Raw genomic sequence first — 25,982 nt, 5'->3', positions numbered from 1 at the left:
GGTGTATTTGGATCAGACACATAGAACTGCAATCTTCTGGCAACCCTGAAGTAACCAAGCTGATGGCACAACCAACTCATTGAGGTTGGTAGAGAAAGATGGAAAGACGCTAGGTCTTTGGTAATATTCCTGAGACACTGTATTAACTAATTCTGGATCCTGCCCAACCCCTGGATTTCTCATTCTACGATACAATATATTTCCTATTGTGTGAGCCGATTTGAGCCAGGGGTTTCAGCTACTAGCAGTTGGATATGTCCTAACTAATGCAGTAGGATTAGTTGCTCTCAAGACAGAACTGACACAAGAATGCTAGCTGGCTTCTAAGGCTGGATAATACTCATTATTTTGAGATCTCACCAGAAATCTGTGGCCTTTATGCTGGTTCCACATAGAACATTGTGGCTGTTTGTTGTTGTTTTTGAATTGTATACACCTCAGTGCTGGGTGACAGAGACATTATTTTAGGACTGAATCAATACACAAGTAACTAGTGCTCACAGGGTCTAATGATCTTGCAAAGTCAGCTCTAACTAAATTAGCCCTGAGAAAAATTGGCCTTCAGTAAGGTTTTTGGCCTCTTTAAAATTTATTACCAAATAGAGAATATGGCATGTTGAAGTCTGAGTCACAAAATAAGAAACTGGAGTTAGGTACAAAATTAGGAGTTCACTTGGGTTTCTGAGTAAACAAAAATATCACAAATATATTTTCATGTATTTTTTTGGGAAGATTAAGTAGAAATGCTTTAAAAATAAAAAGAATTTATAAATAAAAGAGAAATTGTTATTGGGTTAGAGGTAGACTATTTGCCTTCTCACTATTTGACCAAGTAATGTTGAAAGATACCCAGTATGAGATAACTTATTCCCATTGACTTTAACAACTCACCGATGTTTACAAACCTAAGGGGAAAAAAAAATCTACTATATCCAACTGAATGAATAAACTCAACCGTGTTTAATTTTTGATTTGTAAAGTGAAAAAAAATTGTTTACCATCTTCCTACCTTCCCCACTTTGCTGCCAGAAGATGTTAACTAGAAAATGATGTCTCACCATTTATTATATCCTATGATTTTATGTCAACCCAAAAGACAAGAAATTACTTGTTGAATTGTAGCTGAATCTCTCTGTTGGGAAACTGAAGGTTTATCAGTGAGGAAAGGATAGGCATCTCCAGAGAATGGAAGCACAATTAGCAAATTAATGAATCTGTCTATAGATTTATTGTGACAGTTATTTGTCAGCTCAACTAAGAAATTGTTGCAGCTCTTGATGGCGACCCCGTCTTTTCCCCCTTAGCTGCAATCTGCTTAGGAAGGTGCCTTGACAACACCAAGAATTCAATGGAGAAAAAAAATGTCAGAGTTATACTTCTGTATTTTCCCTTTCTTTAGAAAAAATGTTTATTTTTGTCAAATTTATATCTGTACATGGTTTAAAGAGTCGATCCTATGGCTTCGTTAAGCAAAACAGTGGTGCCTCTCCCCACCTCTCCACCATTTTCCCCTTCACCACAAGCAATCACTTTCCACTGTCTTAGCTGATTCTCTTATTGATCAAGATGCAGTGTCTGCATTGTTATGGCTCAGCAAACACAATTTGGAGTTTAGACAATTAGTGAACTGTGATTACTTTTCCCCTCAGGCCTGAACAGCTCTCAGTTATCACTGGAGTTCATAAGTACCATTTTTTGAAATTTTCTTTTTCACTTGTTGTTAAGACCTACCCATTCTACTCTTTTTCCCTTTCCCCTCTCCACAAATTTCCCACCAGCTTTGTTTTCTTCTCTCCTGCGTGAATTCAATTAAGTGAATGAAACTCTGAAGCTCTATCATTCTAGATGCCATGCGTTTAGTAGTGTCTGTTGTGTAGATTCAACCAGACTTAGGAGAGAAAGAAAAAGAGTGAGAGAGTGGCACGGGGAAAGTACATGGGCACTGGGTATTTGCAGTAGTACAAGCAATTCCAGACAACTGTTGAGCAATTTGGAGAGAATCATCCATCACTTCTGAAGCATAACTTTGAAGCTTTAATTGGATAAACACACAGGTGTGGTCTATGCTAAACAGATTGGTCATAATGCCTGGTGACTGAGGTCTGAATCACAGACCAAAGTCTACTCTTCCTTACACGAGTGGAAGTGTCTTCAAAATCAGCAACATTAGAGAAAGTGTTGCTGAGATTCAACTTCTGCTTCCTAAAGGAATTCAACAGTGCTAGTGTGTGTCTTAAGTGAGGTTTGGATGATGTAAGGGGAAGAGTGGAATGGAAATTTTGCAGTAGTGATGTGCCCATAACCACAACTGGTCAGAGAGGTAAACTGAGCAGTCAAGTATGACCCTGGCATCCACATGCCACTATTAAAAACTCCAGCCGACAGCCTTCATCCCTTGAGGCCAAAGAGGCAGCTGGGGGGAAAAAGGGAAATAGGCCTTCCCCTCATCTTTTCTGTTTAATTCCATTCTGACACACCACTTGACCTTTGCGCTTTTAATACCTGTTTCTCTGTCTCTCAAACGCAATTCAGCTCCTTTTTAGGAGATGCTCATGAAACACAGAATTGGAGGATAAGAAGGGAACTGCTGTTGTATCTCCTTTACCATAATGAATAATAAAAACATGGTGCTTGAGACTGCTTTTGGGTCTTTTCTTAACAGCGAGATTGAAATTCTACATCTCTCATCCTGTTCTCTCCCATCTTGGTTTTCTCCCTTCCTGATTCAGCGGAGATTTAGATCATTTGCATTCAGTGGTCCCTCTAGAGGAATGACCATGTGCAAATGCTGACATTGAAGTGCAGACACAGCACTTGTGACGTGCCAAAAACATTGAAATGGAAGCAAGCCAAATGTGAAGGAAGAGGGCACTGAAGCAAACGTTCAAGGCAGACACCTGAAATTACCATAAATGTTGTTTTAATAGAGAGACTCCAACCATGATTTGTTGTCAGGTTCAGCTGAAGTGCATTTCATTCATCTCCTACATTTGGTGGGTCCTCCAAGGGCAAACTCATTATGAACTATTAGAATCTTAATGCCCATGAGGTTACAAACCTTGATCCTATTCGTAACAATTCTTCAGAGCATCCTGTACAAATCTGAGGTGGAAAAATATGAGAATGATTGCTGAGAAAGAATGGGACAGTGTGTGAACTATAAAGGGGAAAATGTTCTAATTTGAATTAATTTTGGTAGAAAAAGACTTCAGGGATATTTCAGGTGGTAACTGGGTTTTAATAAATTGAAACATAGATTAGAGAGTGTTTTTGGATAGCTGTTTCCTCACATGTTCAATGATTAAAAAAAAAAAAAGTGCTCCCAATCTTGTTAAAGGAATGGTAACTTACTTCTTAACCAAAAAACTGAATCTCATCTTCTTTTTATCCTCCCGTCTCCCTTTTCTCCTCTGTTAATCAGACAGCCCATCCCTTTTTTCAGTGTTAGCTTTCTCCTCAACCCCCTTCTCTGTGGCACATCCTATCACCAGTATTTTTTTTTTTTTTTTTTTTTGCGGTACGCGGGCCTCTCACTGCTGTGGCCTCTGCCGTTGCGGAGCACAGGCTCCGGACGCGCAGGATCAGCGGCCATGGCTCACGGGCCCAGCTGCTCCGCGGCATGTGGGATCTTCCCGGACCGCGGCACGAACCCGGGTTCCCTGCATTGGCAGGCGGACTCTCAACCACTGCGCCACCAGGGAAGCCCTCACTAGTATTTTTTATTTGCTGGTTTCCAGTGCATTTGCATTCAGTGGTGGTATCAGCTTGCTTTTCTGTAGATATACTTACCTATTAAACATATACAGGGCAAATAATTCCACATACTGCACTGAAATGGAAAAAAATGTTAAATGTGTATCATTTTTCACTATAGGATCTCTATCCAGGCAGTCTAGATAAAGAAAAATGTGAAAAATCTCTCTCTCTTAGGAGTCAACTATTAACTGGGATCTAGATCAATAGGTCTGAGAGATGCCTGGGACAGAGAATCAGTTTCCTTTGGTGGCAATATCGTGTTCAGGTCTAAGATTTCTGAGCCAGATACACAGGGGTTTTCCCTTTTGAGAGTGGAGATCTGTGGTAGTAGCGCCACTGAAGAAGCTGTCAGGGCCCCCTGCTGGGTGGTTTCCCTCATTTAACTCTTACAGCACCGCGGGGAGAGAGACAGTAGTCCCGCTGCACAAAGGAGAATTCAAGTAAATTGTTTAGGGAGTCTCTGCTAATAAGTTTTAGAGGCACGATTGGAACTCAAATCTGCCTACATTCCCTTCACAGTGTTATGAAACCGAGACGTTGAGTTGGTCTGATATGCTTTTTCCAGTCCCCAGAATGAATTATTTGTGAGAAGTTGTTTCTCCTCCAGTTTCTTCCAGGCCCGTTATAGTGACTGTAGGTGTAATATTTAGGATACTCGAGTTTGGCTTTGTAATCCAGGGCCGGCGCCCATTCTCAGCATCCTGTCGTCCCGGGAAAGTGGTGCTAGCTTCCGCAGCATCTCGGCAGGAGAGGGGAGTTCCCTCTAACTAAAGAGGGAGGATCTATTTTCAACCTCACGAGCGGGGGGGGGGGACCCACAAACAGACAAACAACAACAACCCCCAAAGAAAACAATCACAGCAACCCAGACCGTGGGCCTCTGGTGGACGGGGGCGGGAGGGTCGCGGCATCGAGGCACCTCGGGAGCGCCCTCTGGCGAGAACAGAGCGCGCGTCCCCCGCCCGGCCCCCCTTCGCCGCCGGCGCTGCGCCCCCGCCAGGCTCTTTGGGTTCACTCTCGGTCTCTCACTCCGTGAGACACAGACGGCAGCTTTCCGAGCGAGCGGGGGAACGGCTGAGGCGGCGCCAGCGCCACTGCCGCCGCTCGCCCCGAGAAGACCTGGGCAACGGGAGAGAAGCCAAGGCCCGGAGCCCCATCCCCTCTCTCCTCTGGGGTCTCCTAAGCCGACCGGCCGCTCGGCGCCCCCGCGCGACACCCTTCACGGCCACTTCGCGGGGCGTGCCGGGACTTGAGGACGCGGCTCGGGAAGAGCTGGGGCAGGAGGCGGCGGCGGCGGAGCGAGGGTGCGCACACTGGGACTGGAGAGGTGTGAGTGGCGGGCTGGGCGGCGGCGGCGGCGGCCGTAGCCGCGGGTGCCTCCCCGCCTCGCCGCTTGGCAGGCAGCACCGCCTCCCCGGGCCGCGGCCGCCCGGCAGAGTCCTCCGCGCGTTCCCGGGCCCGGAGCCGGCGCACGATGCGCCCAGCAGCGTTCTGATCGCCGCCGCGCCGCCGCCTCCGCCGCGATGATTCCCCCCGAGCCGCAGCAGCAGCAGCTGCAGCCGCCGCCGCCGGCCCCGCCGAACCATGTGGTGACCACCATCGAGAACCTACCGGCCGAGGGCAGCGGCGGCGGCGGAAGCCTGTCCGCCTCCTCCCGGGCCGGCGTGCGCCAGAGGATCCGCAAAGTGCTGAACAGGTGAGCGGCGGCGGGGGCACGGGGCTGCGGCTGCGGGCGCCCGGCCCGGGGACCCCTCCATCCCCCGGGCGGCCCGGAGGCCCTTTGGGACGGACGGAGTCGCGTCTGGGGAGACTGAGGAGAGCGGGCGACGACGCGCCCCGCGCTGGCGGAGAGGCCGCGGCAGCTTTGTCCCGGAGCGGGGAGCCCCGGAGCGCCCGGGCGCCGGCTGGTCCGAGGCGGGAGTTCGGGGAGAGGCGGGGTTCTGCCAGCCTGGCTGCTGTGTGTCCGCGCTCACACCCTCGCACACGCGTGTCGCCTCGCGTCCCTCTCCCACTCGGGTTCCAGCTTTGCGCTCGGGGGCCAGAGCGGACCTGGGGGTGGCCGGGGAGGAGGCGGGAAGGCGCAGGGCTGCGGGGATGGCGTGGAAGTCGCCGGCCTCGCGCTCCGCCCGGAGGTATCCCAGCCCCTCGCCGGGAGATGGGGTAATGGAGACAGACCCGGCGGGCGGCGCGGGGACCCACTTCTCCCGCCCTGCGCTCCAGTTGCGGCTCCGACTCTTCCTGGCTGGGAGCGGGGATGGGAAGGCTACAGGCCTGGGTCAGACCCAGGCAAAGTGCAGAAATGTTGCGGGAAGGGTATGAGGAGGAGGCTCCTGGCTGTGTCGAAGCCAGAGGAGGCGAACGCTGGTGGCCGGCGCCTCCAGTGCTGGAATCTGCGCAGTGGATGGATCAAGGACGAGGCGTTTAGGATGAGAACCCGGGTTGATGTGAGATGGGGCCCCCCCTGGCGCCCCTGAGTCGGCCGTGATGCGAAAGGGACTTTTTCTACTAAAGTAACTTGAAATGGTTGAAGAGCTGACACTTAAAAATCAAATAGAGAACTGGTTGTGTGTGTTTTTATTTGGGTGCGTGTGTGCCTTTCGATGCATCTGTTGGGGGTAACTCTTAAGGTTGCTCTGTGCGTACAGGTTTCTGTGTGGCACTCTTTTGGGGTAGCCGAGATTCCCCCCAGGGATTCACCTCGAGCTCTTTGGGGCTGAAAGCTCTAGTGGGAGCACAAAATACGTACAGAAATAGAAGCTTGAAAAGCTCCTTATTTTCGGAGTATGGTTTAATTTAGTCATATGAAATCCCAAACCATTAAGGAGTCTTCACCTGTGAAGACTTAACGTATATTAGCTTACTTGTGGGTACTTCCATGTGTTTCCACTTATTATCAAACGAGAAGAAATTCACTCTGAAGTGAGACAGGAGTTGGTAATAGAAACTCAAGCCCTTTACTTCCTTTTGATTTGTAGCTTAGAATAACACCTTCCAAAATATTACATATTACATCTAAAAAAGATAATGAGCAGAATAAATCAAGAAGATGCTGGCTCAGTACATATTCTGTGGGCTTCCTATCCTTTCTGAATACCTGTGATGTTTTTGAATTGTAAATGACTTGGCATTGGCTGTTTAAATTTTTATGCAGAATATGTTAATTATTAATTTCCCTCATCAAGCTGAGAAAAAACTGGTGCTATTGTTCATTTATCTTTGCTTGATTGTAAGTTATTATTGACTCTGTGCAGGTTATTTCTTAATGTTTCATGGATCTTAGAGTCCAGAATAACAAGAGCACCGAGGTGGGAGCTGAGGGGCTTGGTCTGTCATCATTCCTCTGCCGCTGACTTGCCACGTGGCTTGGGGCAGAGCTGTTCATCTCCATGGCTCTTGGTTTCTTCATTTGTAAAATGTGTTTTGTACTTGTCTTACCTCTCTTATCATGGTTTCGAGAAATAGATAGACTTGGGAAAGTACAAAGCTTTACACGAATTCATTATTCAACCGAATTCTGTTGTCTAAGGGAGGGCAGTGGGAATATCGTACACAAGTTAATTGAAGTCATGGTACATCAAGGGGAGAATGTTGTATTTTACTAGCCTTCAGTGATCTGTGACATGAGTTTTATAGAGGAGGAACTTAGACTGAAAGGTTGGGTCCGTGACATTTCCTGGCAGATACATCTGTGAATGGAACCCTAGGGTTATAGCCTTTAGATTTCAACTGAAACATTTGGTTGTCTTTCAAAGTTCTTCAGAATTTTCAGTGTGATATTTTGTATTAAGTAAATGATCTTTCCTTAGCCTTAAAGGATAAGAAGAAAATATTTCTTGGAGCAGGAGCGCCTTTGGTAAGGAGACTGAAAAAAATCAGAATAAGTGTAAAAATCCTGGTGGAGTAATTTCGTTAGCATGCTGATGGGCTTGGCTTTTGCTCCATGATTATGTCAACAGGAGACAGCACTAGTTGTGGCTGTTGAATGGTTGGGCTCTGTGTAAAAGCAAGAGATGGGGGGCGGGAGTGGAATTTTCGAGTTCCTGTGCCAGCACTTAGGTGTGGCTCCCCTCTGGTCTGAACCCTCCAGGTATCTTGGACTAGGCAGTAATGGCTTTAAGGCTGGCCCATTGGGTGCCATATCATAAGCATCTTTGTTCATTTTCTAAAAGCTAAAGATCCCTTTTTGCTTCTTTGTCTTCTTTTCCTCTTCCTCTTTCCTTAATACTTCTATTTCCTTCACCTACGTTGCCCTATCAACTAACAGTCTTCTGGACAATTTTCCTTTCATCTACCTCTGGCATGCAGCAACTTAGCTGCTAGCAGAAAGTGAGGTTGGAAATCTGGAAGTTTGGAGCCAATATGAAAAATATCCCTCTAACTTTGGGCATGCAGATATACTGTTGGCAGCGTTCTAGTGCTGTGAGCTGGCCAGTAGAGTCTCTTCAGTGACTGAGTGGGGCATTGCACCACTATTAGTTACTCTGAGCATCCCACTGGGCCAGAGGGGCGGTGCTGAGAGACTGAGGATGGTGCCCTGGGACGAGGAGTGTCAGACTGTGAGCACCGCAAGCCTGGTGAACTGCCTGCCATTGGTCACAGCCTGTAACAGTAGCTACCTGCCAACCCAGAGGAAGAAATGCCAGCACATATGCTGTCTGTATCCTGCCTACCGAGGGATAGGTAAAGGGAGAAGTACTGATTAATAATTAAACGTACTGTCTTTCAAGAAGCTTAGAATGAAAATGCAGTGTTACCTTAATGCAATCTGCCTTACATTGTCCTGCATCATTTTATTTCCTCAGTATATCTCCATATCCTTTCCCCTTTCTTTAAAGGCTTATTGAGTTGGATGGTTGCATTTTTTGTATGACAAATAGGGCATCTCACTGATTGACTACTCCCTGTAAAACAATTAGAGTAGAATATAATAGTATCCATGATTTTGGTGAAAGAGGAGGTGCTAGATAATTGTTTTTACCAGTTAATGGGATGTGTCACATTCTTCTCCCCTGTCCTGTTCAAAATTGTTTTGACAGTGTGATGCAAGAAATACAAGATGATTTAGATGCTGGGATAATTGTTACTTCTTTAATTCCCAAAGATTTAGAATAATGTCTTGGTTCAAAGAAGGAAAAATTTATGGCAAACTCCTCTCCACTTATTTCTTGAGTGTGAGATAGTATTTATTACCCTGCCACAGGCAAGCAAGATATGACAAAAAAGAAAATACTTCAAGGGCAACAGTTGATGACCCTCTCACAGAAACTGCTGATACTAGTAGATTTCTTAGAAACATATAGGAGTAGATACTAATCTATGTAGTATCTGAAGATTTTCTCCTCTAAAATGATTTCATTATGAAATGTTTGTGAAAAACGAGTGATAGCTTGTTTTATGTTTTGCATGTGTGCGATTTTATTTATCTTTTCCCACTTGAATATTAGTTTCAGATCTTAATAAAACTAACCATGAATTTCAAGTTTTGACGCAGTTTCTTCCCAATAAGAGATGCATTGGGTTGTTTCAAGTTATAAAGGCATTTCTGCCTTTTTCTGTCTTGTGGTGGGGATGTTTAATCATTGGAATGGAACCACGAGTGTGACTCTGGGTCTTCCATCCATTTGATTTGAAACTAGCTGATTTCTAACTTACATTTTGATTTATTTCATTAATTTTCAAATTTATGAAACTTTTTTGAATTGAAAACTAAAAAGCATTAAGGAAGATACGTAGGAGAGTTGGTAGCAAGCCTACATAAAATCAATATCCATGTGGGAAGTTACCATATGTGATGGGACAGTATGTATATATAGCTTTTCTGAGTTATTAAGTAAGGTAGAGAGAACATGGTGAACCAACAGAAGGGCTGCCAGGAACAGAGTTATGCTTGTACTATTAGGTACAGTTGATGAAGACATCTGTTATCATTTAGGTGATCCTTTTTTATCAAATGGGACGACTTTTGTTAAAAAATTGATAGTGAGGCTCTTCCTCAAGCTGCTCCTTCTAACAGATGTCAGAATGAAAGGGGAAGACCAACCAGTAATGAGGATAATTGATACAGAATATTCCAAATGGAACAGCATGGTGTGATTAAAAACAGACATTTCTAAGATTAGTAGTAAACAAAAGATGTCTGAAGGACACATTTATTTTTAACTAAAGGACAAAATTATAAAACTGGAAGATCATCCAGTATATTTTTTTGCATGGAGCTTGGAAAACTGAATGTTCATATTAAAGGAATATTTGGTTTACCTTGGATAAAGTGGTGCATTTCCAAGGAAGTAACGTGTAAGAAAATGGACCTATCTTCATGTAATTTTTCTTTGACCTTTTACTCTCTCAAGGTCCTTCAGTGCCTCAGGACCATAATAAAAGATGTCTGTTTTTACTGTACACTGCTATAGATGTAGACAATATGGCAAATTGAGTTGGCTGCCCATATAGTTCTAAAGTTACTTAATGCAAGAGCTGATTTATTATTTAATTGCCGTTTCTCATAAAAATAGAATACAGCATGTGAAAGTACCACCACCAGGTTTTAGTTTAGCTTTCTCATTCATTTGAGTTCAGGCCAATGAGCATTCACTGAACCTTGTTCAAACACATTAATTCTTGATTATGTTTCTAGAAAAGTATACTTAGAGGAAGTCAAATGCCAATAGATACATGGAAAAATACCCCATACTATTTGGCATATTTCTTGACTGTGACATGAACATCTACATGTATACATTCATTTATTCTTTTTTTTTTACTTTAAACTTTTGAATTTTATTTAATTTATTTTTTTATACAGCAGGTTCTTATTAGTTATCCATTTTATACATAGTAGTGTATATATGTAAGGTCTGAAACCACATGACATAAAATTTACCATCTGAAGCATTTTATTTTTATTTTTATTTTTTTTGCGGTACACGGGCCTCTCACTGTTGTGGCCTCTCCCGTTGCGGAGCACAGGCTCGGACGCACAGGCCCAGCGGCCACGGCTCACAGGCCCAGCCGCTCCGCGGCACGTGGGATCCTCCCGGACCGGGGCACGAACCTGCGTCCCCTGCATCGGCAGGCGGACCCTCAACCATTGCGCCACCAGGGAAGCCCATCTTAAGCATTTTAAGTGTACAGTATAGTAGTGCTAGCTGTATGCACATTGTTATGCAGCAGACCTCTAGAATTTTTTTAATCTTGCAAAACTGAAACTCTGTGTCCATTGAACAATAACTCCTCTTTTCCCTTCCCCACTGACCCTGGCAACCACCATTCTACCTTCTGTTTCTAAGAGTTTGATTATTGTAGATACCTCATATAAATGGAATCATGCAGTGTTTGTCTTTTTGTAATTGGCTTATTTTATTTAGCATAATGTCCTCAAGGTTCATTCACATTGTCACAAGTGGCAGAATTTCCTAAGGCAAAATAATATTCCATTATGTGTGTGTGTGTGTGTGTGTGTGTGTGTGTGTGTGTGTGTGTGTAAGTAATACCACATTTTCTTTATCTATTCACTTATTGATGGCCATTTAGGTTACTTCCATCTCTTGGGTCTTGTGAATAAAGCTGCAATGAAAATGAATGTGCAAATGTCTCCTCAAGATACTGTTTTCAGTTTTTTTGGGCTATATAACCAGAATTGGGATTGCTGAATCATATGTTCTATTTTTAATTTTTTGAGGAACCTCCATACCATTTTTCATAGCAGTGGTACCATTTTGCGTTTTCACCAACAGTGCACAAGGGTTCCAGTATCCCTACATCCTGCTAACACTGTGTTTGTTTTTGATAGCAGCCATCCTAATGGGTGTGAAGTGATATCTCATTGTGGTTTTGATTTGCATTTCCCTAATAATCACTGATTTTGAGCATCTTTTCATATACGTGTTGGCCATTTGTATATCTTCTTTGAAGAAATGTCTATTCAAATCCTTTGCTCATTTTACAATTGGATTGTTTGGTTTTGTTGTTGTTGTTGAGTTGTAGGACTTCTTTATAAATTCTGGATATTAACCCCTTATCAGATATATGATTTGCAAGCATTTTCTTCCATTCCAGTGGTTGTTTTTTCACTCTGTTGATTGTTTCTATATTCATTTGTTCCTAATCACTTTCTGTGTGCTGAGTCCTCTTCTGGAGGACACATACATAGCAAAACATTATTCTTGGCTTGAAGGACCTCAAAATCTAACTGGGTAGCTTGGCATATGTACTGCTATTGAGAGTGAATGATTATAATCTGTAATCTGAATTTTTATGCATAATGCTTAATTGTATGCTTCTAAATATCTAGATGCTAGAATCATATAAATAAGTTGTCCTGTGTGTGATCCATACTGCACTTATTCTTTCTTATACAGACACTAGTTGAATGTACAAGAGTTGAGAGAAGTTTCCCAGGAAATGGCAAGGAAAACAATAAAAATAAATATGTCTTAGAAAATATTTTCTTAGAAAAATGACATGCCTCAATCGGTGGCAACATGAATGTAATTTGTTTAAGTATATTATTATTAAACTTTTTAAAATATTGTTTTCTGCTAGATTTAAATTTTCAACTCTCAAGAAAATTTACCTATGTGACTGTGATGTTAAAAAATACCTTACATACCATTTTACAAGTTCTGATATTATGAACCATCAATTCCTGCCCTTTTAACAAATTAATTAGGGAAAGCTAGTACAACTGAATACACATTTAAAGGAGGCTGAACATAAAAAGAAACGAAATCGAGTTATTTGTAGTGGGGTGGATGGACCTAGAGACTGTCACACAGACTGAAGTAAGTCAGAAAGAGAAAAACAAATACCGTATGCTAACACATATACATGGAATCTAAAAACAAATGCTTCTGATGAACCTAGGGGCAGGACAAGAATAAAGACGCAGGCGCAGAGAATGGACTTGAGGACATGGGGGTGAGGGGGAGGGTAAACTGGGACAAAGTGAGAGAGAGCATTGACATATATACACTACCAAATGTAAAATAGATAACTAGTGGGAAGCAGCTGCATGGCACAGGGAGATCAGCTCGGTGCTTTGTGACCACCTAGAGGGGTGGCATAGGGAGGGTGGGAGGGAGATGCAAGAGGGAGAGAGTATGAGGATATATGTATACATATAGCTGATTCACTTTGTTATAAAGCAGAAACTAACACACCATTGTAAAGCAATTATACTCCAATAAAGATGTAAAAAAAAATAAAGGAGGCTAAAAACAACATGCTAATTATATCCAGATTTAGAGTGACAGGGCTACAATTCCTAATCATTCCTGGCTTGGAGATAGTACAAGGTACTGATCCATTGTGTAAGATAAATACTTCACTGGTTTCTCTTTTCCTCGTCCACTCATTCATTCAATCAGTCAGTCATTTATTCAATGAGTATTTATTAAGTGTTTACTATATGTTGGACACTGCTGGATCATAGTGGTGAACCAGATAGTCATGGGGCTGACGTGGACCCTTGAGTGCCATTGGCGGAGCTTCTAACTGTTATTACCCTTTCAATATAATCTATCAAGGGGACAATTTAAGTAAAGTAGAAATAAAGGTAACATACATCAAAATGATTAGATTTTCAAGCTGATCTAACAGAGATGCAGAAAAAAGCCCCATAATTTAGCTGTTTCACCTGTAAGAAAACTACTCAAGAGGAAGACTGAACCCATAATAAAATTACTTGGAGTTTACACATAGGTAAGAGGCAGATCTTTCTTGAGGAATACAATACAGTTTGTTTCACTTAGGACTTTAAACAAAGGAGGAATAGCCATTAATGTTCATCTACTTTCAGAGTGTTAGAAGAAAAAGTGCCATTTCAGGGCGAGCCTATCAAGGTCATTGCCATATAACCCAAGAGAATAGAGTTTCCTGCAAAATATCAACATTCTGACAGTGCATACACAACTTTGAGGGAGCTTGGGGACATGTTTGTGCACTGCAGGTAAGAGAGATTGAGGGTGATTTGGAAGGACTTGATTGCTTTACTATGTAATTTGATACAACCTATGAGTGTTTGAATTAAAATGAGCATTTAGACAGTAGCTCAAATTCTTAAATTTTATATTATAAAGCATACATTTTATATTATAAAATTTTACATCATATGTTATTCTCATAATAATCTTTTTATAGATGTGGAAACCAATTTTTTTTTTTTTAGTGTTTCTTTATTTGGCTTTGCCGGGTCTTCGTTGCAGCATGTGGGATCTTTTTACTTGTGACATGCGGGATCTAGTTCCTTGACCAGGGATCGAACCCCAGCTCCCTGCATTGGGAGTGTGGAGTCTTAACCACTGGACCACCAGGGAAGTCCCATGGAAACCAATTTTTATGGTAACACAGCTAAGTGCTTTTATAAGACTACAGAGGAAGGAGAGACTAGGCTGGAGACAGGGCAGGAGGGTTTAGGGATGGCATTTGTCCTTGGCATTGGAAGATGGGGTCTTAGGTTGGGCTGCTATAACAAAATATTATAGACTGGGCAGCTTAAACGACAGACATTTATTTCTTACAGTTCTGCAGGCTGGAAAGTCTGAGATCAGAGCGCTGGCAGATTGCATGTCTGGTGAGGGCCTTCTTGACTTGCAGACAGCTGTCTTGTACCCACACATGGTGGAGGGAGAGAGTGAGAGTGAAAGAGAGTGAAAGGGAGAGAGAGATCTCCTTTCCCATCTTGTAAGGATACTAATTTCATAATGAGGACGTCACCCTCATGACCTCATCTAAATCTAACACCTCCAAAGGTTCCACCTCCAAATACTATTACACTGGGGAGTTAGGCTTTAACACATGAATTTTGGTGGGGACATAAACATGTGATCTGTAGCAGATGGGTAGGATAGGAACACGTGCAAGAAGGGAGATGACAGAAAGGATGAACCAAATATAGAGTAAGAGACTGGAGGAGGATTAAATGACCAGTTTGACAATATTATATGTAGGTAAAAAGGCAGTAGAGTGAAGTAAGGCTAGAATTGCAGGATAGAGTCAGATAATGGAAAGCCTTAGACACTCTAATATGAGTTAGACTGTGGGTTATTATTTTTGCAGGTTATTGAGTAGAGAAAAGACTTGATCAGAGATCTGCCCGAACATTATATTTTGGACAAAGTCTGTAGGAGAGATGGACAGAGGATGGACTAGGGTTTAGGGGTCAGTTAGGTGGCTACTGTAGCCGTATAGGGGAGTGGAGACAGGAGTCTAAATGGGAAGGAGGCGGCCAGGTTGGAGAGGGAAGTGCTGTAATTTGAAGAGTGTGGACCAGGGTCAGAGAGAGGAAGATTAGATTATTTTTGAGAAGGTACTCAATAGTGTCTGCAACATAGTGGGTGGTTAATACTTGTTTGCTGAAAGGTTATAAACTTGCTACAAGGAAGGGATCTGCTCGCTAGGGCAGAAGAGACCTAGGGTGTTACCTGAACTAGACAGGCAGCTGGAGGACCTTAGCCAGCTACTCAGTTGTCTGTGGACCTGTGCTGATTCACAGATTGTGTAACCAGCCTGTGAGAAGAACAGAGATCAAGAGTAAGCATTAGAAATAGCTATAGCAACTTGACAGAGTACTTTTATGTTTTTTTTCTAATATTAAAATATTGGGTCATGTATTTTAATTTTTGTTTTTTTGCCATTTTATTTTTCTAGTAGTTGATTTTTTGAATTGTATTTTACAAAAGAATTGTCTTCAGTGAGTTGAAAAAAAAGAACCAATATCTTATAACAGATAGTTTGAGAAGCGCTGGTCCCAGTCCAGTATCCAAGAGGGAGCAACAGCGAGTCTGGATTCTGGAAGTGCATCTAATCATGGGGTAGGTAGGGGGTCCTCACGGTGGCAGCATTCGGCTAGTGCTAGTCATGGCCCTGGAAATCTGTACATCCCAGCTGGCAATGTGGAGGCAGCAGGTTAGACCTGACAGTAGCTACATTAAGTATCAAGGACTCAACCCAACAGGCTAGGTTGGGGCTCCCACCTTAAAGGGATCCCCTGGAATGTTAGGCGGGGAAGCTCTTTAGCGATGAGAAGGGGTACAGCGCAGCCCACCTTAAAGGGATCCCCTGGAATGTTAGGCGGGGAAGCTCTTTAGCGATGAGAAGGGGTACAGCGCAGCATCGCAGTTCTGTGGAATGGAGTATAAGTGGAGAGTGCTATTTTTCAAGGATCTTAAAGTTAAAGAGAGTAGATTCTAGGTCTGAGTGCAGAAAGGAGGGTCAGGGTTACAGGGGGGCTCAGCATGACCAGCAGGACCACTGGCATGGCTCTACTTCAAGCTCTGCGGAGCATAGAGTAGGGACTCTTCAGCCATTCAGCACCGTAATTACTGAGCCAGGTAAGAGGCACCATCTAGATATTGGGGAAACTGCAGGGAACAGGACATAAAGGGCCTCCACTCTCCTGGAGACTGTGTTCTAGTTGGGGGCAGGCAATAAATGCATACATAAGGCAGATATCTCATTGTGCCAAATACTCTCCAGAGAATTAAAGTGGGGCGATGTGACGGAGAGGTAACGGGTGGTACTTTAACTTGAGTGGTCAGAAGAGGCCTCTCCCCGTCCGGTAACATTGAAGCTAAGATTGGAACGACTAAAAGGAACCAGCTACTTGAGGGTCAGGAGGCAGTGCATTCCAGGTGGGGATGCTGCGATGAAACAAGCAGCAGAGGGAGTGCAAGAAGGAGGGGAGCATGGGAGGGGGGAGATCATGGGCTGGGGTGGGGTGGGGGGAGGCAGGCGTGAGGTCTTTTCGGGCCCCATAGGCCGGGAGAAGAACTTGTGTTTTATCCTCAGTGGGATGGGGGAGCAACTGAAAGGTTTTAAGCAGAGGAGTAATGTGGATAATGTTTTGAAAAGCCCACCCTGGCTGCTGTTGGAGAATGGACTGCGGGAGAGGTAAGTGGCTCCAGGAGGAAGGAGACGTTGCAGGCTTGGACTGGAGGGTAGCAATGCGGTGGAGAGAAATGATTGCGTTTTGGAGTGATTCATCTTGGGAGATGGAGTCCATGGGATTGGATGAGTGGTTTGGTTAAGCTGCTGAGGGAAGTGAATAAAGAAAAAATCCAGTTTGGGGTGCATGAGAAACTGGGTGAGTGATGGTGCCCTCGTCCAAGATGGGAAAGACAGGGAGAGGAACATGTTTGTGGATAAAAAGTCAAGAGTTTACTTCTGGCAAGTTAAGTTAGAGATGTTCAGTGGAAATGTCACATGATAGCTGGAGTATGGGATTTAGGGAAAAATCAGGGGCTGGGGATTTGGATTTGGGTGTCATTGGTGTGGTCCTGGATAAGATCATCTGGGGACAATCTGTCGATAGAGGAGAAAAGGGGTCCCAGGGTCACTCTGGGGAGCACATCAACTTCCAAGCCAAACAGAGGAGGAGGACCCAGCAAAGGAGTTGGAGAAGGAGAGGTTTGAAGCAGGAGGGAAACCTGGAGAGTACGGTGTTCCGAAGCCTAGAGAAGTAAGTGTTTTGAGAGGGAGGAAATAAACCGTGCGGGTGCTGAGAGTAATCAACTAAGGGAAGGGTGGAGAAATGATCAGTGTCTCGGCCACAGATAGGCACAGGCTCAGGTGGTGGGTGCCGGTGGAAGCCTGGATGGAATGGTTTGGAGAGCGACTGTGAGCTGGGGGTTTCAAAACATAACTTTTGAAAAGTTTTCCTCTAACCAGGAGCAGAGTAAAGGGAGAGTCTGTTAAGAGAGGACATAATACAAAAGGTCTGTATGCTGATGGGAAAGATACAGTAGAGAGGGGAAAATTGCATATGCAGGAAGGAATGGGATAAAGGAAGGAGGAAGGCCTTGCAAAGGCTGAGATGGTAGGATCCCAGGTGCAGGGGGAGGGGTTGACCTTGGAGAGGAGCCAGGACACTCTCCATGGTCCAGGAGTGGCGGGGAGAAAGCGTGGGTGTAAATGAAGGTAATTTGGTAGATTGGGTGGTGAGAATAAAAGGTGATTCCTGTCTGGTGGCTTTTCTTTTTCTGTGAACTATAAGGACATCCTATCAATTAAGAATGAAGGTGCTAGGTAGTGGGGGAGGGGTATAGGACATTTGTACAGAGAGAAGTGGAAATAGTCATTTTGAAGAGTCAGAAAGGAGACATACAAGAGAAGTATCGTAGGATTTAAGGGCAGAGCTATGCGCTTTTTTTTTTATTTTTTTGGTACGCGGGCCTCTCGCTGCTGTGGCCTCTCCGGTTGTGGAGCACAGGCTCCGGACGTGCGGGCTCAGTGGCCATGGCTCACGGGCCCAGCCGCTCCGCGTCATGTGGGATCCTCCCGGACCGGGGCATGAACCCGTGTCCCCTGCATCGGCAGGTGGACTCCCAACCACTGCGCCACCAGGGAAGCCCTATGCGCTTTTTTGACATTTGTGATGAGGAGGAGGTGAGGCGTGTGATGGGCAGAAAGAAGCTACTGCTGTTTAGAGTCTGTGTTGGAAAGGGTTAGCTCAGAAACAGATCTGGGCCCTGGTGACAAGGCATGCAGGAACCATCAGTAGATTCAGCTGTGAAGAAGTCAGGATATTCGTGCAGGGCTAGTTAGGAGAGCTCAGGAGGATTTTGGTCCTGATTATACTTGGGAGTGGGGTGTGTGAGAGAGAAGAGGGAATTAAACGTCCCTTGGAGATTTTGTATCTGAGCCCCTGGGATGATGATGTCCCTTTCAGAATGTGAAGTGTGAGATGTTCTGTCACAGGGAACTGACTTCCGTTTTTTGGGGACCTCAATATTCTCATTTGTAAACTGGTTAAAATAATCCTAGCCCTTCATTTCCCATTGCATGTTGGGGATTTTTAAATGACATAACATCTGGGAGAGGGCTTGGGAAGCTGCCAAGCACTCTGCATTTGTTATCCTGGTCACAAAATTGAAATGGGAGCCCGGTTTCTCGTGGCTTTGTGCCGTCCCAGGCCCGGGATAAGCGCTAAAGAGCGCCCTCAGCGCGCCGAGGACTTGGATGCAGGCGCTGCTCTGCTCGGTGGTTTTCCTCCTGAGCCTTGCGGGTCAGAGTCTGAAGTGGAACCCACCCACCTACGAACAAGGCACAAGTCTGTTTTACTTCAATGTATTGCGTTTTTTGAAAGCTAGATATATTTAAACATTTTTGGCTTAGTTTTAAGAACGCCTCTTCTTGGGAAGACTAATTTGGCAGAAGGCATCTGCCCTGCAGTCTTATTGCGCCTCTCAGAGTGATGGTTGCTTCGGCGGTACCTGCGGTTTGTAAAGGAGAGTTTGACAGGTTTCGGGAAAGGGTTAGTGCCTCTTGAACTGGGGAGGTTTCAAAATGAGCTTGGGCCTAAAAGGCTCCATAGAGCCCGGCAGTGGGACAGACAGAGCGGCTCAGAGGGAAGGCACAGAGCAGCTTTTATGTGCTAATGAGGGGAAGCCCAGATGCCAGGGGGATCAGAGGAGCTCTTTGTGATGCGGGGATGGCTGGAGCCTCTGTCCTTATCTGGATCGTGCCGCAGGCAGGAGAAACACTGCGCCCTCACAGAGGAGCCCTTGCCTCCACGGATAGCCCTACACACCGCTCCCAATGCTGCTGGGAGGTGAGGGGCTGTGAAAAGTCCCAGGGTGGGGTGACTGCTTGGAAGCAGGGAGGCTGGGAGGTGGGAGAGGTGTACGTGGGGAGGACGGAGGATGGGAAGGCGGAGAGCTGTTCGGTAGGGTGTGTGGAGTCAGAGAGCTAGGAAGGACTTCTGCAGCTTCACAAAACGAACTGTTGTCCCTCCAGTGCTGCCAAGCTTGATGAGTGGCCTTCAGTCCAAAAGGAGGTGAGCTGTCCTTGAAAATAGCACAGGTCAGTTTTTAGCTAGTTACAGGGTAAGTCTGAAACATCACAAAAACCAACCAAACAAAAACTACCATCACCCAGTGAGTGCTGGAATGAATTTCACATTCTGGTTACTCCATTAAGTGATTACTCCAGCATTGCTAGCTGGGAGGGGTTAGGAGCACCCCTGTGGTTGGAAGCAGGGTCAGGGAACTTGTCTTGAAGCTGAATTTGCATAGGAGAACACAGTGTTTACAAAGGTTGTGTGTTTAACTTCTACTGATGGAGAGATTGGGTAACCAGCACACCCCTAGGATTGTTACTGTCTCTGGAAATATGAGTCCCCAGATAAGACAGACCAATGAAGACATCAATCCATGGTACCTTGACCTTTTCTTTATCTCCTACTTTTCATTTCTGTATCTTTTGGGGGCTATATAAATATTTAAATATAATATCTATTATATACATTATTTCTCAAATAGTGTATATTAGGTATTATTTGTAATGAATCTTTGTCTATTGATCCATCTGTCTCTTTCTACCTTGCTCTGTTTCTCTCTGACACACACACACACTCACACACACATGCACATTGATAGAGAATAGTTTTTCCATTTGGAATAGTTTGTTTTCCTTCTTTGAAGATAGCCCTCAACTTTCCTTACCATGCTTTTTTTGGCTCAGAGTTGGTTCAAGGAGAATGCTTTATGCTTAATGTGTTTAAGTTTTACTTAAGAACCACATTGAATTGGAATCACTTAAGAAAACAAAAATATTCAGTGTGAAATTACCTGTGAGCTAGCTATATCTGAATGTGTGAATACAACTGTAGAACAAGCCCCACATAAAGATTCCGCCTTCCCCCCACCCCCTCCCTTTCCTTGAGCCATATATGGTTTCATTACAACCCTTCAGTTCCAAGTGGTAACGAGTCCAGTGACTTGACTTAAAAATGTATCCTTTTTTATAGAGCTGCTTTTTGGATGATGAAAAATTTCTGGAAATATATGGAGGTAATGATTGCACAACATTGTGGATGTACTTAATGCCACAGAACTCTACACATAAAAATGGTTAAAATGGTAAATTTTGTTATATATATACAATATAAAATATATAGTATAAATATTGTACATACTGTATATATGCAATAAAAATATTTTAAAAATGTATCTTTTTTTACCTGTTCTAACAGTTTGTGTGATTTTAGTGCTTTTCAGGCAAAATACTTCTTTCTTTATTTTTTTTAGTTCTTTTTCTTAATGCTTCCTATTTATTTCCTGCTGCTAATGGGGTCCCTGCATTTTGGATTGACCTTCCCCAGTGTAAGCCTAAAGAAGTGTAAGCAATAAGGTGCTTGTTTGCACTGGTTTTAGAAAATTGATCGTATGCAACGCTAATGCTGATAAGTGGACTCATCTGCATCCAATGTGATGAGACCATAATTATTACCTCCTTAGCCCCAAAGTTCATTGCAACCTGAGAGTATGCCTACGAAGATGATGGAAGGAAGGCACGGTCCAAAGCATTTATAGCAATGGATATCAGACTGCTCCTTTTGGATATTAGTTTGTTGAAGAAATGAAAAATACGTGGGTGGGAATGTGTGTGGATGGCCTGCAGGACCACGACTGCAGTTGGTTGGGCTGTAGGTTGGTGAATTGAGATACAATAACAAAAATGTCCTCTCCCTGTTTTCCCTTGTCACAGCTAGAAAGCAGTTCATTGGATTTAGGAACCTGACGATTCTCTTCCTTTTTAGTGGTTCCTGGAGTAGGAGGTAAAGGAGCCAGAGTCTGTAGTGCACACTTTTTCTAAAAACGAAATTTCTACAGTCTGCTATCATTTACCCCATACTCTTGGTGTTGGGGGAGGTTAAGACACATACAAGAAGCAAAGGCATTTCAAAGTGAAAGGCTGAAGGAAATGGAATGCTTGGGTCAGAGTGGAGGAGCCCTGCAGAGAGCTAGCCTTGGATTTCTAATATTCTCTGCTATTTTAACCATTAAAGTAATTCGCTCCATAAGGATTAAAATGTTGATTCCTGTTTGTTCTTAGGGAAACAAGTGAACAAACAAAGAAAAAAAAGTCCCAGACACCATGTGACATGTGAATGAATCAAAGGCACCTTCATTCCATGTCAAAATTCCCACTTTGGAGAACTATTAATGTTCTCTGTGGAAATGTTTTGAACTTCAGAAATGAATAAAGTAAAGCAGTGAATGACACTATAAAGCCCTGACCCTCAATTTTCAGGTGCTGCTAGGCGGTGCTATGAGTGCTTCAGAGTACAGTCTAAAGATAAACTGATATAGAAGCTCAGTGTATGCGACATTATAACTCTTCAACCAAAACACAAAGGCACCAATGCATCTGAAAACCTTGATGTCTGACCCTCAACCCCAAAGTCTGGGTTAGATGCCCCATTCCATGTGCTGACTATTGCCTATCATTTCACACTCTACATTATCTTCTTGTCTGAACTCTCCTAATGGGTTGTAAGTCCACAAGGGTGTTCTCTACCCAACATCTTACATAGAACCCAGCATGAAGTAAGTGCTCAATAAATATTTGCTTAGTGACGGGGCAAATGATCTGCTAGAGGCCCCTTCAAAAAAGAGATTATTTTCAGCAAATTGACGTTCTCTGATTTTCTTTTCTCAAATAACGTGTGTCATAGAGCCTGGGACAGAGTTGGTACTCAATAAATTTTAGTTTCAGTTTTTTTTAAATCGATCTATGTAAAGGTAGGGGATGTAGAAAAAGTATAGAAGGATGATTTGAATGGTGCCAGAGTTGGGGAAACACTAGGTGTGATACATAAGTCCTACTCATACTTTAAAACTCAACACACGTTTCTATCAATTCTGTTTCCCAAAAGTTTTAAATTCTCTCTACCAAGAAATTTCCTGTGGGATAATCAGTTGTAGAAATAAAAATAGAAGTCATTTTAAGCTCATTGTAAGCAACAGTGGTTAAGAACAGGGCTAGACTGCCTACTTTAGCATCTGAGTGCTCTGATCTTGGGGACCTCAATTTCTTATCTTTTTCCACGTTGTTGTGAGGACTAAAAGACTGTGTATATATGTATACACACACACACACACACACACACATACACATATAATCTGGCACTTAGCATCTGACATATAGAAAGTCTTACTCAAAATTTTATTATTATTATTAGCATTAGTATTAGTATCGTCATCATCATCATCATCACTGGCAGGTAAAAAGCCCAGGAAAACATAGGGAAGAAGAAAACTAATTGCCAAGAAGAGTATGTGAAAGTAGGGCCCATGTCTGGTTTGATTAGTGCTTTTTGCCCAGTGCCCAGCATAGCCCTTGGGCATTATAATGTTGATAATACTTGTGTAATGAATTAATGGTGTGTACTTATGGTGGTTTGGGGAAGGAAAGGTAAGAGAGTCATATGGTAAGGTCCTAGCTCAAAGTAAGTGAGGAGAAAGGAGAACGTATCTTATTCCTGTTCATAAATATTTTCCTAAACAATTTATACCAGTTAGAAACTAGAGTTAAATTTCTTCTTTAAGTACATCACCTTGGGAAAATTAAACAAGATTAGATTTATATCCTTTGTATGTCTGCTTCAAGGAAAGCAGTCGTAGGTGTGGTTAAGAGATGCAAACTTACAAAGTTAGGTCTCTGCTTGCAAGTATGTTTTAATCTAGTTGATCAGTTATTATTTCAGTCAATCAATTAGATTGCTTTCCTCTTAGGAGGTGAAGTTAGTCACAAGGAAGGATGGAGCATTGCTTGAAGGTGGCTTTGGAACATGACACTGGGCATATTTTTATAGAGGGGGAAATTGTACCACTAGACAGCTATAAGCATATTGGGCTAGAGAAGAACGCACAAGTGAGGGAGACCACCAGAGATCAACTTGGTTGTCTTTGAAGTGTGTCCAGAACTCTGCACCAGTGGGGTCAGCCACCACTTCACCCAAAGACTTTCAGGGGTATACTGGTCAGTAACTGTTTGAGAATATATCTATGTGACAGCTGTGAGAATTTTGACAAGTCATTTGAAATATACAGTCACTACATCCCTGTCCAGTTCCTATGGTATACATGACAATAAAACGCAAAGACCTTCTGAGAAATCAAGTGATGTTTATTTTTAAAGCATATCTCTAGTCCTTCTTCTTCATGTGCTGGTCCCTCAGAATAAAAGTAAATAAAGCTTAGCCGTTTCAGCGCTGGTTCCATGTGCTTGTGTCCTGGAGGCCAATAGCCCATGCAGAGAGTTTAAAAGTTAAAGATCCTGTGTGCTGGATTAGGGTTCCAACCAGGGAATTATTAGGTACCTCAGTGTATTTAGATAAACCCTGCAAAGATGGACCCAGCATAACTTGACAAGTTATCTGCACTGGAATAGAACGGACATTGGCATACCTATTTTTTTCTAAAAATAAGTTGGCTTTTAAACTCCTGTTCCAGAACACCCAAATGTGACCCTTTGGGGAGCAGGACAGTACTAGAGGGTTGGTAACTGTGACGCCTTTCTTTTCCCCTCTCCAGCCTATGTTGCACCACTAAGGTGTGATGTTTCTTCCAATGTGGAGTGATGGAAACTTCTGCTTTGTGATATTACCAAAGATCTGCCTACATCAAAAAGAGTGATGAAGTCATCTGGCTTACATTCTTGATATCATTTGTATTGCCTCTGTGCAGGGTTGAGTGGGGCAGTTTCTATAGCTGCTGTAAGCAGTAATCCTCTAAATATTAAATGCTGACTCAACATAAGCATGTCTGCAGAAGAAGATGATTAACTTCAAGAGAAGCTAACGTCAGCAAGAAGAACTACAACCACACAATCAAAAGGAATAGGGAGTATTTCCATGTGACATCTTCAGGAGCCACTGCAAATAGAAATTTATAGTAATTGCATTAGATGGGAAGGAGTATACTCCTTCTTTTCTGTCCTTGGCATTGGAGATTTTGTTCTCCAGAGTCTCTGTTGGTTTCCTCATTAGTCCATCCATCTTACCCCAGATGGTTTGTATATGCCAATGAGTTCTTGGCATTTTTCCGCAGATTGTTGTTGGTCTTGGGGTGGGCACAGGTCCCAGGTTGGCCGAACCAGATAGAAGGGAAAGACTTACATTTGATAGTGAGGGAAGAGATTCCTCTTTTTCTGCTGGATTTGACCACAGAAACAGCCATCTTGCTATTGGATATTACTGTCAACTACCTTATGATCAGGAAGGAAACCAGCCTTAGGATGTCACTGATGGTGAGGGCAGCAGAGTGGAAAGAGGGAGAGTACCTGAGTCCTTGAAGGTAATATGGAGCAACTGACTGCCGTGCTACATGCTTGGAGCTTGCTCTATCGCTGGACTTTCACCATGTGAGGTTATAGATATCCTAACTGTTTTGGCCGGGTTGAGTTGGGATTTGTTTGACCTGTAGCTGAGCACTTCCTTAACTGATAGACACATCTCTCTCTCTTTGCCTTGAAACTGATGATCTAATGTGAATGCCAGCCAGGGCCATTTCATCTTTTCCAGTGCGGGCACACCTGCCAAGAAAGAGAAGAGGCAGGTTTGCTCCAGTCTGTGGTGTAAAGGGTTGGTTTTCCCAGGATGTGGTTGCACAGGGGGTAGAGGAGTGGGCTCTTGTGGTGGATTATCCGTACCAGTCTGTGGCACCTTTAGTCCCGAGCTTGTCTGGATTAGACAAATACTGAGGAGATTGAAGTGCTGATGATAGGCTCCCCCCACCACAGCATCCATTTATCGCTTGTTTGATAAGCATCTGTTCCTAGCCTGCTTTGTGCCAAGCTACGTGAAAGATCTCACAGAGTATATGGGAGAACCATGGGGCGCCTGATACAAGGGACTGGGGAAGGCATCTGAGCGTATGACAGTTAAGCCGACAACTGGAGAATGAGGAGGACTTAGCTAGGATAAAGAGAGGAGTGTGTGTGTGTGTGTGTGTGTGTGGCGAGGGTTTATAAACAATGATGTTTTAGGCAGAGGAAACGACATATCATGAAACTGTGAGTGGAACCATTGTGCATTGCGGGAAATGAAATCAGTTCCAAAGGCTGAAGCTGTGTGTGAAAGGTAGCGAGGTGTTAGAGGCTGGAGCGGCAGGTAGGCTGCAGATCAGGCAGAACTTTGGAAGTTTATTAAGTTATGTGTGCTCTGTCTTAAGAGCACTGAGCAGTATTGGAGACTCTAAGCAGAAGAATAACACGACCAATGTACACTTTCATAAGCTCTGGCTGCCTGCAGTATAAACAATACATTTGAGGATAGCAAGATTGGTTTCAAGGAGCCCAGCCAGGAGATGCTTGCAGAGGCGAAATGTGGAGTTATGATGTACCCTTAACCTTTCCTTTCTAAAACCATGGGTTTTGATTGTAATTAGTACATAAGAGAGGGTGAATCGGGTTTGGTGGTAGGTGTGTTTGACTTTTTTGTCAGG

General features: G+C 43.6%; 1 protein-coding gene across 2 annotated transcripts in view; it reads left to right on the top strand.

Annotated features, from left to right (window-relative positions):
* Positions 1 to 25,982, top strand: part of SLC35F1 (solute carrier family 35 member F1) — a 486,239-nt gene that overhangs the window by 55,492 nt on the left and 404,765 nt on the right. Inside the window, exon 1 of one of the 2 annotated variants that reach the window (XM_067702263.1) lies at positions 4,763 to 5,452. The exons of the other annotated variant lie outside the window; for it this stretch is intronic. Within the exon in view, the coding sequence (XP_067558364.1) occupies positions 5,280 to 5,452 (173 nt within the window). The 5' untranslated portion in view covers positions 4,763 to 5,279. Of the gene's footprint in view, positions 1 to 4,762; positions 5,453 to 25,982 lie in introns of those variants that run through there. 2 annotated transcript variants of the gene reach the window in all.

The sequence above is a fragment of the Pseudorca crassidens genome, chromosome 13 (genome assembly GCF_039906515.1).
Source record: "Pseudorca crassidens isolate mPseCra1 chromosome 13, mPseCra1.hap1, whole genome shotgun sequence".
NCBI classification, from domain to species: domain Eukaryota; kingdom Metazoa; phylum Chordata; class Mammalia; order Artiodactyla; family Delphinidae; genus Pseudorca; species Pseudorca crassidens.
The sequence above is the reverse complement of the archived record's forward strand: the minus strand, read 5'-3'. Positions and strand labels throughout refer to the sequence as shown.